The 21,526-nt window shown below is 42.1% G+C and overlaps 1 protein-coding gene across 1 annotated transcript in view; it reads right to left on the reverse strand.

The window, feature by feature from the left end:
• Positions 1–1,439: 1,439 nt before the first annotated feature.
• Positions 1,440–21,526, reverse strand: part of SEMA3E (semaphorin 3E) — a 553,526-nt gene continuing 533,439 nt past the window's right edge. The window contains exon 17 of the mRNA XM_069228706.1: positions 1,440–2,819. Coding sequence (XP_069084807.1) covers positions 2,367–2,819 — 453 coding nt within the window. The 3' untranslated portion in view covers positions 1,440–2,366. The remainder of the gene's footprint in view (positions 2,820–21,526) is intronic.

Below are 21,526 nucleotides of genomic sequence, written 5' to 3' on the forward strand. Positions count from 1 at the left end.
CATGGAATACGGATCCTGGGCATGGGAAGAGCAAAATGTCCCTGACAGTGAGAAAACCGCTATTTTGAACTACAAAAAGAATATGGAGTTAGCCACATCACGGCAGCACACTCAGCATTTTGCTTTGCAGACAGTGCATCCACCAGAGGCATGTTCGGAAAAGAAATGCTGTCTTGGCAGGCAGTGATTTCTACAAGTGATGGTGTCTGCTAGGGGGGAGAAGATAAGACTCCTCAAAACCAACGCGGTGGCAGGCTTCCTACTGGCATCCAGCTGATAACCTACATGTTTTGGGAGAAGGATAGTCATTGCGCAATCTGATATTACATTTGTTTAACTAGGTGTATGTAATAACATAAATACAAATGCACTTGCTATACTTTTCAAAAGGTGTAATGTGGAAACGGTATGCTTGAGGCATAGTCAGAGTGCCCCAATTTGACTACTTAAGTAGCAAAAGCTGTGTAAACTAGTTTGATCTATTTGCTTAAAGGGTTATTAGAGGACGAGAGTTTCTTAAATCTTTCTCACACTAAACAAAGATTTGTACTCAAAAACGGGATTCATATCTGTACGTAATATATATATTGCAAGATAATAAGGAGTGTTCTTCACAGATTTTATGTTAGCATTACTTCATAAATGGAAACACATTTACTAATATTTTGAATGCCTCCTCGATATGACTTTAAATAGCTGCACAAATGAACCCCTTGAACCCTGGCTTTCGCTAAATATATTTTTGCAAGACAATAAAGGGACTGAGGCATAATATTCTACCATTACGTTTTGCACGTACAGCAAAAATAGTGCAAACTGATTTTACTCTGCTTTTAGCACCAGTACAAAGTTTTTTCTGTAATGTAGCTCCAGTTAAACGGTACAAATGCATATGTTTTCTTCTATTTATAAACTATTACGTTCCTGCTAAAAATGCTACCGACATTTCTTTCAGTGCATTCTGCTAGGCTGCTGTTTGCACATTTGCCATGCACATTTTTACAAAAACCACCAGAATAATAAAATAACTGTCCTCTTGTTATCAATGCATTACTCACATAAAATGGTGCAACATTGATAGCTGCAATTATATTGCATAGTTCTGCATTTATGAAAGGCCACCTCACCTTTTCTTTAAGGTTTGCTGAGATAGAAGCGCATTTGGGCCACATGCAGTTCAATAGTTTGGAAGGCGTTTTTGATTCCAGAGTTCTCTTTTACACATTCCAAGTACACTCTACTTTTTCAAAGATTGTTTATATCCAGACTTCTTTAGGACTTGCAACTCAGTACAGCAAACTAATATTTCAATGTCAAGTCTGCTAACTTTTTTTTGGTATTCTTTATCAAAATGTGTGCATTCAGACACTGAGTACAAGCCAATTACATATTCCAGCTTAGTTAAGGTATATGGGAAAATAACTACTGAACATCTTGCAAAATGTTTACAGAGGAATGTTTAATGAGATCCCTTTGTATAGGAAACGTGTTGACCAATGGGGTAGTATTTGGAAGTCTCCACTATGTCCAGTTCAAAGATGGCCCCATCAGACGTACACATTCAGGATCTTCTCGACATCACTGTTTTTACTTGGACGTGACATGCATGGAATGACTTCTATGGAAAGCGTTATAGCCCAAATGTTTCGTAGGCTGTGAACTAGTGACCTGAAAAAACAGGCGTTGCAATATTTGCTATGTTCATCCGTATTGCCGTATTGCCGTATTGCCGTATTGAAAAAACATATGTGTAGTTCCCCGGCTTACAAATCACTGAAATATTCACGGAGAGACGTGTTTTTGTACAGCACATTATTTTGTGTAAAACAAGCTACCACACCCAAGCTCACAAAAGTGATGAAGAAAGTTCCCCACAACGTGTGAGCTCTCTGAAACTGAATATAAATCGTATACATGAATAACGTTTTATAATAAATACAATTTGCTAAACGTTTTGCATAGTAACAAATGAAACAGAAAAAATACGACAAAGTAAACGTTCTTTTGGATGTCTAGGACTTGTTTAAATTGTTTCGAAAATAATGTATCCGTCATAATGTTGAACTTTTACTAACAAAAATAATATTTTATATATACATGGTGACTTTTGGAGAAAAAAATTTATATTAGTTCATAAAGACTTGATGGGGTTAACATTATGGCGTAAACGCAGTGTACAAAAAGGGTCGGCAGTTAGCAGCTATTTGGGTAGATATGACATTAATCTAGAGAATAATTAAAATAAATGTTAAAATGTACATTTGAGTTTCTACTCTTGGTACCAGAGAAGACTGGCACGCTCATCAGTTTGTTAGGTTACACTGGTCCGAAAAGTACCTATTCCAAAGAGCGGAGAGCGAGTTCTGTTACAACGACACGGTATGTCTTGGTAAGCGGTAATGCTCCGTCCTGGTCCGTGCTTTCTTCTCCTGTGGGTTAGCATACTTCCATTTTGAAGGAAACATTTTCAGCTTCTTTCTTTTCTTGTCTGTGCACCACACCTTTTCACAATATTCCTCAACCCTTTGAAAATTACTGTATCCAATGAGCTGTAAGAAATCCTTGTACCAAGGCTTTGATGCCTGTGAGATGCTGCTCTGAGCTGTGCAGGGCTGTCGATGTGATGACTCCTCATCTTCCTCCTTGTGAAACATTTCCTCCAAACGTTCTTCCTCCACCACCTCAAGTGTGATCTTCCTGATGGTGTGAACAAAGTTATGCTCAACAGTTTGACAGAAGTAGATTCCGGCATCCATTCGGTGGAGCCTTAGAAAAAGGAGGCCAAAGTCTGTTTTTACTAGCCTATCGTCTGTTTTCACCTAAACAAAACACAAAATTACATTCATGAAAAACAATATCATTGTGGGCCAGAGTTAATTTATATGCTTATTACTATTAGCATCATTGATAAACCCAATAACAATGCTAATTAAGTAGAAATAGTACTGTCATCGTTTATGATACAGTTTAGGAGGTACATAGGAAAGTTCATGATGATAGCACCTTTCAAGCAAGAGGTTGCTGCTCTTACTTGGTTCGATTAGTTTGCAATATTTTACAAGTCTCGTAGACTGGAGAAAGTCCATCTAGGCTACGTAAGATCAATTGCATTGCAAGGGATGCAGGTCATTATTATGTTGACTTCCCTTATTGTTCCCATAGGCAGCAGCAACATGATCCGAATAGTATCATGGATATTATCTCAACATGAAAAGCTCAAGGTAGAGTGTTTAAGATTTACTGCCTATATAAAAATGTCTAGTGCCTTGTATTTTTCCAGATTTATAATACTTTTTCCAGGAAATTCTGAAGCACCTCTCCATGTGATTACTGCAGTGGCACATTCTGTACAACAATGTTGTGACCATTAACAGCCATCCACTTATCTCCATTGCGAGGTACCATCTACCACTCCCCAGCTACAATCATTATCAGCTATAACAATCTTGAATGATGTTAAGAAATAACATAACCATCACTTTGAAACTCTTATCCAACAATGGATTTCAAAGTACACTTTACAAAAAATGAATGACATTTAGTACCATTTATACAAGTTTATGGATTAAGGCAGATTCCCTGTGAGTGTTTCCCAGTTAGTTCAATATTGAAAAATGCTGTAAGTTGTGCTGTGACAGTTCAGTATGCAATTGAGTTCTCATTTGTGGTCCCTTACAAGTCACTGTAAAGGTTGTTCATATTGTCAAATGCTTATTTTTTTCTGTTTTTGTGACTTACTATTTATGTGTTTTTAGGATAGCACATCTGACTTATTGATTTATATTTCTTTGCATATGTTTGCCTTAAAACATCCTGAAAATGACCCACCATTGTATTGCAAGATGAAACACATTCAGGTCTTAAAATGGTTTGTGCCCAGAACTAATTGTATATTTAAACAACAGAGTATCCATTATTTATGTCTTACCTATGTAGCAAAAGTTTTGGTTCCAAATCATTACAATGCTGTATACAAGAGGAATTTTAACAGAAAAGATTTGCAGAAATAGTGTCATACTTTCCTTTTAGAATGTATGTTTCCACTGTCATTTACTTTTAGCTAATCAACTTTAAGAAATACATCATTAGTACGTCAGTCTTTCATCCAATTTTATCTTTCATAAAGCTGCACATATGAGCATTTCATTTCACAATGCCCCAGTGACACAAACATATGCATAGGTTTAGAAGTGTGTTAACCAATATTCCTTTTATAAAATGATTTCCACTGTGTTCCAGTACCCACAGAACATAGTTAAATAATTGTATTAAATCCTCCCTGCAGATGATTATAATGTACTTTCCCCATCCCTCATATTTTGATGCAGGTGACTTGGCAGAGTTAGCAAACATCATAGTATGTATCTTGTGGATTCTTCATGACACTTAATGGTGCAGTATGTTGATAATGAACACGTTTGACTATATCTGCTCTTACTGTATCTCCCTGAACAGGGACTCATTTGCCCAGCAGACCTTGCTGCTCACACAGACCCCTCTGTTCACTCTTTCAATTTACCTGCAAGTCAGAGAGTCTATCTCACATCTTGACTCTCTGATGCAAGAATGAAAGAGCCATTCACCTTGTGCCGTGAATATGGGAGCCCGGGCCCTCCATGTGATGATTAAGAGGAGTGGGAGGTATGCCAGGAGTAGGACTTTAAGCAATCAGTGTACTGGTATATTCTCAGGTATGGGCTTCTCTTGCTAGCTGACAGGGCTTCAGGAGCACTGAAGCACGTGTTTCTTTAACTGCCCCTACCCCCACCAGCTCCAACTGATTATGCCGGCCACAAAAAAATCCTAAATCTGAGCATTCTAATGTGATTTCAAAGGCAGCAGCATTACAGGTAGATGTCATCAAATGAAAGGCACACTCACTGATCACTTGCTTTTTAGATAGGTTTGTTTCATAGAAATGTCCTTACATGCAAGCAGAAAAACAGGCACACGAATGATCATGTAAATACACCAGACTATTAAGAGGAACACTAAAACATTACTCATGGTCAGTAATCTGTACCGTTCAAAATCAACCCAACACTAATATTGCAAAAAGAAATTTACTTGCTATTATCAAACATTCACAAGAATGTCGGATTTCATGCTTAAAATGCTCTTCCATAATGGCAATAAATTTCATAATACACCTAATTATGTTCACTGAACTCTACTAAAAATGTGGCTGCCTTCGTAATTGTTTTCAATCCATTTAATCTAAACAATGGGTTTGAAAAGCTTTTCCCAATGTCAAGCAATTGAAGGCAAATGTACAGAACATGTTCAATTGTTCCTTTACTCATAGAGCAAAGATGAAATAGTGACATAAGATTCATTGGTTTGTTCCATGAACCCTCAAATTGGGTAAGTGGAACATAAAGAAGACAAAACCTTAAAAATCTTTTTTTCACTCATAGATTTATGGTAGGTCAAGACAGTTCTGTCATACATGGTTAGATGTTGTAACTCAAGGAAATTGGGTAACTGGTTGAGGGGGGGTGAAACCCTACTCAAGCAACAACCTGAACCTCTGTCACTGTGAAACACAAGAAAACCCTCAAATTCACCTGTGCTCAGCTCTCTGGTAGCTTGGCACAAAAGCAGTCCAACTTAGAAGCAATGTGTAAAGTCTTGATGTAGCACATTAAATAGTAATAAAGTAAAACACAACAGAAGAAACATCCCACACCAATTTAGAACAATCATTGATAATTCAATAGGTTTCACCTGTATGATTAATAATAAGCTGTTTTTGTTGTATGTTGTAGCTTGGTAACCAGTTGGGCAATATAAGTTACTGAAACTCCTTTAAAGTGTTACGATTTTTTTATTGAGAAAGACAATATATTGTGCTGAGTGTCAAATTCAACACCACAACCAGAGATTATGCTAGGATCATAAGAAACTCTGCAGGAAATAACCGCAGGAAACGTAAAAAAAGATCTAATCATTTCAGAAGAGAGAAAGAATAACTAAGAAAACAAACCTGAATTATTTGAAATGGATAGATCATCACAGCTGTTTTCTAACAGCAACAAGACAAATAAGAATCCAAGGACAACATTTCATGGGAAATCCCTAAATATGATGAAGCAATTGGTAGCTGTCTGAAGAAAGAAGAGGAATTATATTTTCAAAAAAACACCTTGGAAGAGCCCTGTGCCAGCCACCTGGAGGGGTGAAGTAGCAGGCCTGGGCAAAAAAAGAACCAGCACAACCATGTTTTCAACATAAAATCATGCACACAATTTAAAGAAGATCTCCCAATATGTAAAAACAGAAAAGTGGTTGAGGGCGCATCTGCAACAAACCTTCAGTTCTGGTGAGCACAAGTAGTAAGTCTGCATTAAGAGGTTTAACCCAAAGGGTGATGGGGATAGGTATTTGTGTATTTCTTTTGAAAGACGTGGGCTAAGCAGAAATAATCTACCATGCTTTCATCAAGGCTTCACTAAATTACAAAAGGAGAAAAGTACTTTTGAAAAAGACACAGTTTGAAATCTGTTCCACGCAGGCCGATTATATGACCTCAATTCTTAACAGGTGACCGAGTATCTTGCAATCACAGGTAAAAACATGGACTAGAGAAGAAGAAACCCCTGTTGTGCCCAGTGCCCCTGTAAGCGTGGGGTGTGTCCCTCACATAATGCAGAAGAAACTGGCGCAGGTCGCCTGTGATCACAGAAAGTGTTCATGTCAGCCCTTCGTGGGGTGGGTCCTTGCCCTTTGACATGCGTATGAAACAGCTGACGTATCAGCAAACACTGTATAGAATTCGCCAGCGGGAGCACAGGCATCTCAACTCCAGAAAGTTAATACAGGGTGCTCTGGAAATACACAATGGCATAGCTTTTTTTAATAGAGCAAGTGGTAAATGCATGTAAGAACAAGCCACGAACTGGAATGCGATGCTGGAACAAAAACAACAAGAGTACTGAACATAGAAGCAAAGGGCGAGGACAGAGGATGTGGTGGAGCAGTTAGACCCTCCGACCTTGGAGTTGGGAAGCTGGGTTTGAGCCTCAGGTGTCGGCTCAACACTAAAATAAACAATCTCTATTCCTTGTTTTTTTTTTTCAAAAATGCTAAATTGTTCAAATAGAAAAACACTCCTCATAAGTACTTTCTACTCCATTCCATAACAATCCTTTCCGGTGTCACAGTATAATGTACAATACAGAATGAGATCTATATTACCTAAAATGACGCAGGTGAAAACGGAGATAAGTCATACATGGCTTATGGTGGCCATTTCATTGTGCAAGCCAAATGAGACAGCCACTGGAATCTCAGGACCGTGGCACGTTTGAGACTGTTACAAAATAAAAGCAAGTGAACGGGCTGGACGGGGAATGTCACGTAGTGGCCAAAACTGCTGACCTTGCACCTAGGGAACTGGGTTTGAGTCTTGGTGCTGGTTCAACATCATGTACAAGCACACATTTTGGACAAAGAAAAAACATGACATGCAGACAACAAGCACGCTTCAAATGTGTGTATAGAGAGATAACGTTCAAATAATTAAATAAAAGTGTCAAAAATATGCAAACATTAGTTAAAAGGAGTCAAAATAGAATCAAAACAAGCAACAATCAGGAAAACAAAATAAACACTAGAGTGGGTGCCTGCTTTGGTGCTGGAGTGGCTGGTGAGGGTACGTTCCCCGGGGGAACTGGTGGGTGCCATTGTGATCGAAGCTTAGCTTCCAGGCACACAGAACTGGAAACATGAGGTCTCCACACACTGAGTCCATGGCACTCGGGCAGCGGTGTAACTTTAAAGCAAGAAAGTAGCTCTTGTAGTGACAGCAGACTGAGACAATTAAAAGAAGTTACACCAAAGCGGATGAACACAGTACTTGACCTTTGGGAGACTGATAAGAAAAACATACAGAGGAGCAATAGGAAATAGTATGCTACAGCCAATAGGAACAGAGGAAAAGAAAGTGCCAAGCACACAAACCAATGAAAACCGAAGCGGATTGTAAACCCCTTTTAGGATTTATATTAAAAACAATAGATTTCACAAGTACAGCACAAGTGTGGTACAGAAGAAACCTAATAAAAATACAATTTTATAAAATATTGAAGGCCAAAATGACAAAAATCCGAACAGTAGAATCGGAGATGTGCAATTTTTAAGATTTCACATAGGTATAGCACCTAAAAGCACAAAGCACAACTTGTGGCCATCTAGTTGGGCGAGAATGGGTGAAAGTCACAAGTTCAGGCTGACTGTGATGGAGTGCAGGCCGGATATACATACCTGGTTAGCCCCACTGAAAAAGTTACTTTCAGCACAAAGAGTCCAGTTCACAATGGGGGCGGGGGCTGTGGGGAGCAAGCAGACCATCATGGATGGTCATCGCTGTAGTGTGAAAAGCAGGCCAGGCCTCATGGACAGTCGTCGCTGTAGCATGAAAATCTTGCAGAGCATCGTGGATGGTCGTTGTGGAGATTTGCTTTTGCAGTCACAGTGGCTGTCGATGTTGTGGCACAAATTGCAGATCTTGTGCTACAGATTGTCGCTGGCAGTCGCTGCAGGGCAAAGAGTCAGGTTTGACAGAGTTTTGCATTGGTGTTCGCCACAGGCAGCAAGATCTTGGTGCAAAAAGGCACATTTATGGTTGCAAAGAGCCCAAAACTTCTGGATTTCTCCTTTCTTTGCAGAGGGAATTCAGTTGATGCCACACAAAGGGTCCAGGATCTGAGAGGCACCTCTTGGGGATCAGCAACTCATTCCAGCAGAGGTCAGCAGGGCTCAGGCATGTCCATTTGCAGGTCCAGGTAGCAGGTCAGCTGCGCAGATGTGGGGAGGACTCTGGAGCTTGTAGCTCAGAACAGGAGGTCCGTCAGCTGATTCTTGGAGTCACTTCAGACTGGAATGAAGAGTGCAGGTCCAGTCCTACTTCTCAGCAAGCAGAGCATAAGATTGGTCCTTCTGACAGCAGAGCAGCACAGTAGACCTTCTACTGAGGTACCCACAGATCCGGAGGTGTACTGAAGAATTGGGTCTGAGTATCCATTAGTCATACTTGGTGCCCACTTTGAAGTAGGAGAAGTGTCTAATGACTTCCACCCCCAGAGGTGCTTGAAATTTGCTGCCTCCCTGCCCTGGCCTCGGCTTGTCTGTCAAACCCTTTGTGAGCGTACTCAGGCAGAGCCTTTGTAATGTGAAAGTGAGGTAGGTGACAGCTCATCATCCTCATCATGTCACAGGTGGCCCATCCTGCCAACAACTATTCTCCCTTTGACTCACTGTCTGAGAGTATCATGCAAAGACCAACTGTTAGCTGCACCTAGTCATGTGACCCAGGATTTAGGCACCAAATGGTTGGGACAAGATAATGCTAACTTTCTATAAGTGCCATTTTTGGAATTGCGACTTAAAAGCCAATTTTACTATTAAAGAGGGTTTTAAGTTACAATTCTTTAGACACCAAACTACAAATTCCAACTTGCTCCCAATTGAAAGTTAGCACTTAGTAAAGGTAATAAGGTAACTTAATGTTATCACATTGGAGAGGTAGGTCTAGCAGTGGTGGAAGAATGAGCTGTTTTTCACAAAAACAAGGCATTTAAAAGTTAAAAGTACATGTCCAAATTTTAAATGCACTGCACCCTGCCCTATGGGCTTTTTACGACCTACCTAGTGGTGACATGTGTATTAAAAATTAAGGTTCACCCATGGCAAAAGGTTTATTTTGACAGGTCGAAATGGAAGCTTAAAGTGCACACACAGTCTGCAGTAGCAGGCCTGAGACATGATTAAATGGCTAGTACCACTGCACTAGTGACTTACAAGTAAATTAATTGTGCCATGTGGGTGTAACTCAGGGTGTCATTCTGAGTTTGGTGGGTGGCGGCAGTTCGGCGGCGGTAATTCGGCCAGTGAAATGCGCTACGGGCTGTGCATGGGGGCCCCCAGCACCCCCATTTCTCCAGCTTTTCCACAGCAGTGAAAACCGCCATGGAATGGCTGGCGGAATGGGACTCGTAATCCAGATTACAATCGCTGGGACCGCCAGGCTGGAGGCTGACTGCAGCCTGGCGGTGTCAGCGGTTTGACTGTGGCGTATTAGCCGCAGTCAGAATGTGGCGGATCGGACTACCGATGGCCACTCCGAGTCTGGCGGTCTCAAGACCGCCAGAGAGTGACTCCCTCAATGCTACCATGTTTAGAGAGAAAGCACAGGCAATTTAGAACTGGTTAGCAGTGGTAAAATGAGCAGAGCCCTAGGACCAGCAAAAATGAAGTCAGCAAAAACAGAGGGATGGAAGGCAAAAAGGTGGGGGAATACCACACCAAAGATGTCAGATCCAACATTATCCATCCATGCTTTCGTCTTTTATGATGTTGGGAATCTGGTAACATTCTGTTCCCTGTGGAGTTATTGATTCAATCAGTGGATTTGGAAACCACCAAAATTCCACAACAGGTTGACAAGCTGCTACCTTTGACTTTTGGAAAGCTGCTTAAAGAAGTGGATTTTAATGGCTTCATAAAAGGAAGAAGCTCCTTAATGTGCTGCAGCTCTTCTGGAAAGGCATTCACTATAATTGGAAAAGACTTTGCTTTTGCCCTTGCTTTTTCCTTACCCATTTTGTGAATATCAACAAGTATTTACCTTTTGATCCAAGGGGTCTTTTACAACAATGAAATGTAAAATGTGTTTGAAACATCCAGGCGGAGTGCCCACCTCGAATGAACTGTAAACCAAGCTGTTTTTTTCACAAATGATTCAGTGAGGCGAGTAAGAGCCCAGGCCAATATTTATTAAGGGCTTGCATCCCCATTATGTCACGCTTGGTGATGCAAGACAACACAAGCCCTTAAGTTAGGTTTGCTATGCCCCACAGACACCTTGCGGCATTGCACCATGGTACTGGGGTCTCTGCATTAACTCTCGATAGCCACAAATGTGCCAATGTAGAGAGAGAGCAGCAATGTGCCATATGTAAGTAATTATGGCATATTCCTACTCTCTCCACTTGATACAGTGCAGTTCTTGTCTTGCTGCGTTGCGCCTAATGTTGATAAACCTGGCTTCCAATGTTTTAAGTATTTGAACTTATTTCAGGGACTCAGCATTTTTCGCAATAGAGCAGTAAAACGCTTTGAAAAACTAGGCAACATTTTCTGGTTAAATAATTAATTTACACAGTATGTTAAAAATGTTCCCTTACAAATTGCATATCAGGTTTCGTAAAAAGGTTCCAATTGCACAGCTCTGCCCAATCTTTCTCTAAGCTAAAGCTTCATCCCGACGAGGCAGAGGAGAGCAATGGGTGCAGACAAATGTGACCAATTATTTTATTTCACAAAAAGCAAAAAACCCTTGAGCTACCTGAGTTGCTGCAGAAATCAGAGTGACATCTTCAATTACTATCCGGGGGAGCTATGAAAATGTATTTAACCCTGCACGGATTCGGGTTCCCTGGGGGCTAGTGTATAAATAGGACGCACTCACGGAAGGAAACAGCTCGCCCATGCATCGCAAAACAAGAAACCAAATCAAAAGGACATTATGACAAGATTGCTCAATTTGGTACAGAATTAGAAAAATGAGGAACGGGCTGTATTTGTCAGCAGCTGTTCGAGAGTTGCGAGGAAGGCAATATGTCTGCCAAAGAAGCAAGAAAGCAATTTATTATACTATATTTCTAAAGTTTAACATGCATTTCTCCTCTCAGAAAAATGACTCAGAGAGCGCTCAGAACAATAGTCGAAAATTGAATGATGACTGCAGTAGGATGAGGAAATATAAACATGGGCAAAACTCATCAGAGCCATTGTTCCCTGAAGCAGTGCCAGAGTTGACAAAGTGCTAATGGGAAAATACAGCGCAGGGAGGAGTGTCCACGATCAACGAATAAGAAAGCAGCACATAACAGTACTAGCATTCGTTTGTACAAGCCGGAATAAAAAAATACATCTTTGAAAACAGCATGGGGTGAATATGCTGACCCTGACGACCAGTTTTGCAGAAATCAGACAGAAGACAGAGAGCAGAAACAGCGCTAACAGTGGATTGGTGTCCCATCTCTTGCATTTCTCGGCATGCATCTTTTGAATATCATAGGGCTTCCTGAGGTGGCGTTTGTCGGGGAGACTGTAGCTGCAAATGTTTCGACTACTCGACGTTTAACTGCCATCTTTACCTTTAAGAAGCAAACACACACGTCTGATTGTGAGTGTGTTAGACCACACAGGTAAATACTGATAACCTGGGTTGTGGTATGTACTAGCTGTGGTAAACACCTCATATTCTGACCTGACATTTGGAAAGTGGGGAATTACGTGGAAAAGGGTGATAGTGCACCTATTTTCTACGAGTTTTTTCATGTTTTCACAAGCAAATTTCGGCAGTTTGGACCGGCTAAAACTTTGCACCGAAATGCACATATAGCCCTCTACATAATTAGGGCCAAAATCTGGTTGTTTGTGAAACTGCTGGAGTTGAAGTGAATTTCAGTCATGGATGAAGGACAATGACAGGCTGTATTAAATAGAGAGCAGATGCCAGTGGCCAGGCCTAGAACCAGCTAATTATTGGAGGAGTAATACTTCCCTTGATCAGTAAAGTGAAAAATTATATGAATCTTGCATGAGTCCTATTTGGAATTCGTAGGCTGGTTCAAGCTTACAAAACAAAACACTATGGGCATCATGTGTATCTGTCTCCAATAGACCGTGGTCACCAATGTGGACCCATATATATAACTCTGCCTTGACACAGCACACTACACAAAGTAGTGTTTAGAAACAAGTGATTACACTTCGAGCAGTATGTTGCTTGTTTAACTTGCAAATGTATCACATTTAGGGGAATATTTATACTCTGCGCTGAATTTGCGTCAAAGTTTTTTATGTAAATTCGGTGCAAACCTAACACCATATTTATACTTTGACGCCCAGCCCTGCGAACGTCAAAATTCAGCAGTGTGCATCATTTTCTGGATGCGTGGAACCGCCTTGCTTTAATGACATGCAAGGTAGGCGTTCCCGTCCAAAAAATGACTTTAAGGCATGTGCACCTTATTTATACTCCTGCGTCATTTTGATGCACAGGAGGGGGCGGGCCTTAAAAAATGGTGCACAGCCTGATTTGCACAGGTTTTTAATGCCTGGGTGAGGGCAGGCGTTAAGGGACCTGTGGGCTCATGTCCATGGTCTCTGACCTTGGAAGCAGTCCACAGGTGCCTTTCCCTGCCCCCAGGGACACCCCCTGCCACCCTCGCCCAGCCTGGAGGACACCCATGGATGGGGGAACCCATCCCAGCTAAGTAGAGGTAAGCAATTGTTTTTTTTAAGTGGCATGTAAGGGGGCCTAACTTGGGCCCCCCTACATGCCACTGTGCCCAACGACCATGCCCAGGGGACAGAAATCCCCTGGGCATGGCCATTGGGCAGGGGGGCATGACTCCTGTCTTTCCTAAGACAGGAGTCATTTCAATGGGGGTTGTGCGTCAAAATATAGCGCACATCCGGTTAGAGCCATGATTTATGACTCTAACCTGACTTGCACCATTTTTTGACGCACGACCCCCATTATTCCCTACGCCTGCGTTGCCCAGTTAGAGTAATTGTTTTTACTCTAACAAGGCCACAGCACTGGCTAACGTCAATCCATAAATAAGGCGCCTGCCTGGCGCGTTGGGATGGCGTTAGCCGGTGGTAAAGTTTTTGACGCAAACTAGCGTACATATGGGTCTAAGTGGGTTACAAATAGGTATCAGCCCGTACCTAATCGACAGGGAGTGCGAACTCTCCTGTTGATTGATGATGATGCAAGCCAGAATAAGTGTCAAGGTTACCTTTACTTTTCCTTCTATGCATTTTTCCAAGAGAGCTTTTGTGAGAATTTATCAGTGTAATTTAATTTAATGGTAGTGCATCCTCTTATGTTCTAGGGCTAGATACTCGGATTACATGCACCCAGGGCAGCTTTTAGTACTCTTGTCCTGATAACGCAACCCAAGTTCAGACCAGTTGAAACTATTGTAAGCTTGTCACAGTGGTTATACCTGATTGTGAATAGGGGAATTCGTTTCCTGTGGCCTGAATGACTTTAAAATATTGTGTTCAAATATGGTATTTATTAAGTGTTTATTAGTTGTATCGTGGGCGCATATGCTTTGTATTTTGTTACTTTCCTTCCTTGTGTTTCATAAATTGTTTTTTTCAAACACTGATTAATATTTGTATTTAATATGAGTGGGAAAACAAATTGAATTATAAACTAGTTTGTTTACATACAAAATAATTTTGTAGTCATATAATTGCACCTCTTCAATAACAGTGTTTTCATTATTTGGATAGCATGAAGTATATACACATATTTTTGATAAACTGGTGCATCAATACTAACTGCTCCATTATGATTGCAGCATATTAGTGACTGACGAATCATAAAGGAAGAGCTTAGGTGCATCCATTTCACTACAACTCCCAGACAAGGCAGGGCACAGTCAGCCGTTGTATGCAAGTGTGGTGTCGCGAACGCAATGAAAGTGGTTTGTCTCTCGACACGCGTCAAACGGCGGAAGCATATCACGAAGCTGGGCGCGGTTCTTAAACATCTATGCATGAGACGGGGTGAGTATGTTGGTCACTGGTGACATGGCACTCTTGACTATAAGAAGTATGCAGTGGATAGTGTTTTAGGATATTTACTGAGCTGACTTAAAGCAATAGATTTGTTTTTAATGCCTACACATATTTCTGACTTTCAGTGTTTGATTACATGGGAATGCCAATCCTATGCTCCAAGATGAGAGGTAACAAACACAAAACTGTCACGATGTTTTCACCTATGTTTGTAGTGATGTATAGCACACGTATCAATTGTATGCATCACTCTCCTTTACCTGAGGCACCCAAAATATACGGATACACGGGTGTTGTGTTGTGCCTGGCTATATTGCACAAACTGCGTTAGCACAAATAATGACTCAGACACCCTGCGTTTGTTCTCATGTTGGGCCATCTGGCGGGTGCATGCACGTGTTGGTCGTTCCAAGCTTCCCCACTGACCACGCCTGCTAGCCCGTCTTTATTTTATAATCTCACCCCATGTGACCTTGTGAGTCACCTCACAACTTCTACAGGGGGAGACCAACTGACTTCCCTCTGTCATGACTATTTGCAACGGTAATGCAGGGACCAGTTACGTCACTGGTGTGACACTACACAGGGGTTCCCCTCTCAAAACAGAAATATTTAATTGCTCCCTCAATGAGGTTGAACACTTTTTGGTTTCTACGATACCAAAAAGGCCTGATGATAAAGCATAGCACTATAGTGTGGGTAGGGGTCTTATTTCAAATCATAAAATGTGAGGTATGGTACCTACGCTCCACTTCAGGTTCCCGTATCTGCAGTCTGAGTATACCTATGCGTAGTGCGGGCTAGATGTGGCCCTTCTTTAACTTGCTTACTGAATTGTGTAAGTTAGGCCGTTTCTAAGTAGACAAAGAGTATAAAATAAATTCTTAAGGAACATTGCTGCCATTACCATATTCATCTGCTCTCTAATCTTTACTACTTTCTTTAGGCAGCACGCTGTAATCTTTACTTCCTTTCTTTAGACGCACAATCTAATCTTTACTTCCTTTCTTTAGGCACACACAGGGGCTAGTGTGGCCAGTGCCATTACAGGCCCACAAATGGATATTGCTACAGTTGGTTTACAGGAGCCCCCCATAAATAAGCTGTTTGGCTATAGTCGCCTGACTAGCGCTGTGATGGGTTTATCCAAATATCATCACAGCTAGACTACTCTGCAGTCCTAACAGAGGCTGCCTAACAAACAATGTTCAGAGGAAAATATTCATACATTTTTGCACTGAACGAACCAAAGCACTGGGCCAATTCAGTCTCTTGGCATGTCCTTATGAGGTCAGCCCAAGCAAAACGTGCATGTGTTTTCTTTAATGCTGCTTAGTTCAAGCTTTTTAATAGATGAAGCCATGACTCTAACCATAGTTCATAAGAAATAGGTGTGAGCACCATTTCTGCAGTCACCCTAGACAAAGCAACAATACTATAGATTGGTACATAATTATTGCGCACTTGACACACCTCGTGAGAATTAATCACTCCTTACAATTTCTCAATCCACTGTTGGACTGTGGTAAGGATGGGGGTGATCTTAAGGATTCAAGAGGCTAGCAAGAATATGACCGTTCAGCAATCATATCCCTCCCAGGTGGAAAACCTTCCACATGCTGGCTACATTTTGGCCTTGAGTCAGTGAGGACATGTGTTCACGTGTTCACAGCTGACAAATTAGCTTTGCTTTGTAAACCTCTTGAAACCCTCATCACCCTGGATTGAATGTTGGGATCTCACAGCCAATAACAATGCTCCATTTGGTGGAATGACTAACATTTGTGAAACTTTCTGTGTTAAAATGCTGCTATTTTATAATATGTTATGCACTGGTTTGCTAAAATGTGCTAAAAATGTACCCTGTAATAATGTTTGTGTTAAATACTTTGTGAAGCACTGCTCCGGGATAATGCTTTTATATGCTCCAGTTGGACGCTGTGATCTCCTAAATTGCATTTCAATGGATTGTTCCCTGTAAAGAGTGAACATTTTTATTTTGCTTAAAGAGGGGAAACTTTGATTATATTTAAAACTAATAATGGCTAGTTATGCCCACTGCACTGCCTCCTTTTCTAAAAGGAAGCTAACTAAAATGGACTACACTCTCTATCTGATAAATTATCCATTAAACCTTACTAATAAATCAAATAGTTTAAGCGCTCTGCTTTCAAATATAATCTTGGGACTTAATTAACAAACTCTTTAAAAACACCAAAAATGTGCTAACAAAACTAACTTTCTTGTATACACTCTGGACTCACATATCTGGATGCTTAAAACAATGAAAACAATACACACTATTGATTCGTGTATACTTCACAGGATGTAGCTGAACTGCACCCCTTTAGAAAGAAGAAACTGCCAACTGTCCATTGTTTTTATAGCAATAGAAGAATTCTGAAGCAAGCCTCGATCACTTTGATTAAATCGTCTCTAAGATCAAAAACATAGATATGCACTTTGTGGTAAATGGCCCTTTCTGCAGGGTCATGCCAAGACCTTTTTGCCTTCCTGCTCCTCATTTTCTGACCTTGTTTGTGTTGTTTTTAGTATTCTGGGCTCACTACCACTGCTGACCAGTTCTAAAGTGCAGGAGCTCTGTACTATAAAACATGATAACAATGGCTTATCCAAAATTGGCATATTTCATTTACTTATAAGTACCTAGTAAAGTGCACGGTGTGTGCCCAGGGTCTGTAAATTAAGTGCTATTAATGGCGCTGCAGCACTGATTGTGCCACCCAGTACAGCAGCCTCAAAAGTATGTCTCAGGTGTGCCAATGCAGAGCCTGTCTGTGTCAGTCCGAAACCTTCTATTTTATTACATATGTCACCCCTAAGGTAGGCCACAGTTAGCCCCAAAGGCAGGGTGCAGTGTATTCAAAACTATGGGCATGTACTTTATAGTTTCAACATGTCCTGGTAGTGAAAAACTGCTGAATTTGTTTTTCACTACTGCAAGGCCTAACTCTCCCATAGGTTGACATTGAGGTTAATTTGAAGCATCCTTTAAGTATAACTTTCAATTGGGAAAAGATAGAATTATGGAGTTTGGTGCCTCTGGACTCACAATTCAAAATCTCAATTGATGGTGAAGTGGGATTTTAAATTATACGTCTGAAAATGACAGCTTTAAAAAGTTGACATTTTCTTATTTTAAGCATTGTGTCTCTGTCTGTCTCTGAGTACATCTGGGGTTTCTGCATCCTCTCTAGACGTTCACATAGAAACGTAGCTTGGATGTGACGTTTGCATCCTGATTGCCCATCACCACGCTGATGAACCATTGACTGGCTTGGGGGGAAGGCAGAGCTTAGCTGTGCCTCACTTACACATGAATGGGGCTGTGCCTCTCTACACACAAAGGGCTGCATAACACCTTGTAGAGTGGCTTGACCAAGGAAGGAATCAATTCCTGTGATCTTCAAAAGCCTCTTTGAAGTCTCCCCCACTTCAGTAGCACATTTGAGTATAAGTATTGGACCCCAACCTCCACCAAATCAGAACTCAGAACACTACTGGAACCAAGGACATTCTGCCGTGAAAAAGGACTGCTGTGCTGACAGGAGGGACTGCCACTCTGCAACTGCATTGCTGTTTTGACCTACTGATTTTTATGTGCTATGCTGTAGGAGGGACTGCTACTTTGCTACTTCCTTTGCTGTGTTGGACTACTGCCTGCTGCTTCTTGCCTTAAATGAGAAGGACTGGACCTGTTCTCTACATTCTTGAACCCAGGAGTCTCCAAGGGCTTGATGGCTTGCCCCCTGTTCACAGCAGACTCAGGGACATAAAAGACTGCCTGCAACTCTCCTGGTGCCACAAGACTGTGTCAACTGTAAGTCCTACCCTTGCCTGAAGTGCCCTCTCCAGTTTCTGGTCCTCAGTAGTGGGTTCTGCAGCTGATTTCTGCAAAAACTGATGCATCATGTCCTCAACGTTAACCCTTTGCTCTACCAAAGGTAGTGATTCAGTGGACCCTGCATGGGTTCTGTAACCTACCTACTTTCCATTGTGGTCGGCCTGGATTTTGGATTTGCACCGATCCCTCGTTACCTCAAGTAACCTTTTGACTGCTAGTGACTTCTAAGCACAATTTTACATGTAATCTTAAAAAAAATATATCTCAACTTCTACTGATTGGATTGTTGTCATTTTGGTCTTGTTTTACTCAGATAAATAAGCTTACTTTTTCTGTCGTGGAGTATTTTTGTGGTGTCTTTCACTGAATTACTATAATTAAGTGTTGCACAAATATTTTACACATTACATCTTAAATTAATCCAGACTGCTGTGCACCAAGCTACCAGAGGGTGAGCGCAGTTTAATTTAGGGTGTGCATCTGACTTACCCTGACTATGACTGAGATCCCTACTTGACAAGGTGCATAACTCTGCCAACTAGAGACCCAGGCCCATATTTATACTTTTTGACGCAAACCTGCGCCATTCCAACGCACCAGGCGGGTGCCTTATTAATGGATTCACGTTAGCCGGAGCTGCGGGCTGGTCAGAGTAAAAAAAATGACTCTAACCAGGCAGCGCCGGCGTAGGGAAGAATGGGGGTTGCGCCTCAAAAAATGGTGCAGGTCAGGTTAGAGTAAAAAATTATGGCTCTAACTGGACTTGCGCCATTTTTTGACGCACAACCCCCATTGAAATGACTCTTGTCTTAGCAAAGACAGGAATCATGCCCCCCTGCCCAATGGCCATGCCCAGGGGACTTCTGTCCCCTGGGCATGGCCATTGTGCACAGTGGCATGTAGGGGGGCCCAAGTTAGCCCCCCCATGCCACTTAAAAAAAAAAAATACTTACCTCAACTTACCTGTACTTACCTGGGATGGGTCCCCCCATCCATGGGTGTCCTCCAGAGGAGGGCGTGGGTGGCAGGGGGTGTTCCTGGGGGCAGGGAAGGGCACCTGTTGACTGCTTCCATGGTCAGAGACCATGGAAATGAGCCCACAGGTCCCTTAACGCCTGCCCTGACCCAGGCGTTAAAAAATGGTGCACATCAGGCTGTGTGCCATTTCTTAAGGCCCGCCCCCTCCTGTGCGTCAAAGTTACGCGTGAGTATAAATAAGGCGCATGGGTGTTTAAGTCATTTTTGGACGGGAACGCCTACCTTGCATGTCATTAACGCAAGGTGGTTTCCCGCATCCAGAAAATGACGCACACTGCTGAATTTTGACGTTTGCGGGCTCGGGCGTCAAAGTATAAATACGATGTTAGGTTTGCGCTGAATGTGCATCAAAAACTTTGACGTAAACTTGGCACAAACAGAGTATAAATATGCCCCCCAGTGTCTAACACTGGTGATCAGTGGTGAGGAAAGGAGGGGTAATTGTGCTGTACCTTACAGTAATTTGGTGTACAAAACTACTCACACTTAGACCAATTTGAATCAATTGTCTCTGATCCCTGTTGGCATTTTGTTCTTACTCTCTTCAATTGCCATTTTTGATTTTTAAATTTTTCCTGATTGCTATTTTTGATTTTTACTCTAAATCATGTTGCTGGTTGGAGAAATGCAAAATTGGTTGCAAAATGGAGTTTGAGCTGGCCAAACTGTGGCCCAAGATTTCTGTAAGGATTTTGGGATGCCTGCAAGGAGCAAGAAGGTGGTATTGTATTTGGCACTGATAGCCTATTGAGAAGCCTATGCTGCAGCAAATGAGACCTCAGAGGAGACTGAGGAAGATCTGGATGTGGAGGATGATCTTGACCAGGCTCTGAGAGGAGGCCTTGGGCTGCTGTCTGTGGGGGAGGCAAGCAACTTACTCCCAGTAATGAGGGTCCCTTCCCAGGCAGAGAGTAGTGTGCCATCCAAAGGCCTTTCCCCAGAGGAGCTGGAGGCCAGGAGGGAGGAGAGCAAGTTCAGATTGGAGCTGACCAAGCTCAACTTTGAGGAGAAACAAATGCATTTGGTCATAGAAAAAGAAGAAACAGGCCTTAGAGGTGAAGAGGTTTGCCATGGAGATTGAAGAGACCCACAAGTGATTGGCTATTGAAGAGAAAAAGCTGATGTTGGCTCAGGAGTTGAGCCTGAGAAGGATGGACATCAAAGCCAGACAAACTGAGTCGAGCAGTGATGGTGGCAGCAATTCTTCTGTGCCCTCTAACAGCAGAGTGCATATACTCAAGGGTCTGGTGTCTGATTTTGTGGTGGGAGACAACATAGGCAGATGGGTTGAGGCCTATGTATTTGCTCTGCAAATGCACAAGGTCCCTGAGGCAGATTAGGGAGTTAGTTTGTGGAGAAATGTTCCTAGTAAGGGGAGGGACACTCCACTCGCCCTAGCGGGCGTGACAGGATGAGATATCCCCCCAAGAAGATGGCCCTAATCAGAAAGTTTGATTATAAATAGAGAAATATAAATAGAAATTCAGGGATAGTCAGAAGATTTCCCAACAGACCTGGGTAGATGTGTGGATTCTTTTTGCAAGACACTGGACGGTTGGGTGAAGGGCAGTGAGGTAAAGGATTACCAGGGCCTGTGCAATTTGTTTGTAATGGAACATCTGCTCAGTCTTTGTTTTCCAGATCTGTGCCAACACCTTATTGATAGTAAGCTCTCTGCTCCCAGTAAGCTTGCTAAGGAGGTGTTCTGCTGGGTCAGCACCAGAGTCCACAAGAAGGTACCTGGGAATGATCCCAGGAAGGGTGGTTCAGGTCCCCCCCTAGCAGAGTGAGGGGGAGATCAAGGGAGACCCAGGCAAGTCTCAGGGTAAGGGGCCCAGGGCACCTCATTTCCAACCCCACTGCTTTGATTGTTATCAACTTTTACCCAAGCTGGGGGAGTCTGTCTGTCCAAGGAAACCACCCACAGGGTGGCCAATGTGGCCTTAGAGGTATGTAGTCCCCTGAGGGAGGTCATAGACCATGATATGATCTCCTTTAGTTGGGAGTTTGACT

The sequence above is a fragment of the Pleurodeles waltl genome, chromosome 4_1 (genome assembly GCF_031143425.1).
Source record: "Pleurodeles waltl isolate 20211129_DDA chromosome 4_1, aPleWal1.hap1.20221129, whole genome shotgun sequence".
Taxonomy (NCBI): Eukaryota; Metazoa; Chordata; class Amphibia; order Caudata; family Salamandridae; genus Pleurodeles; species Pleurodeles waltl.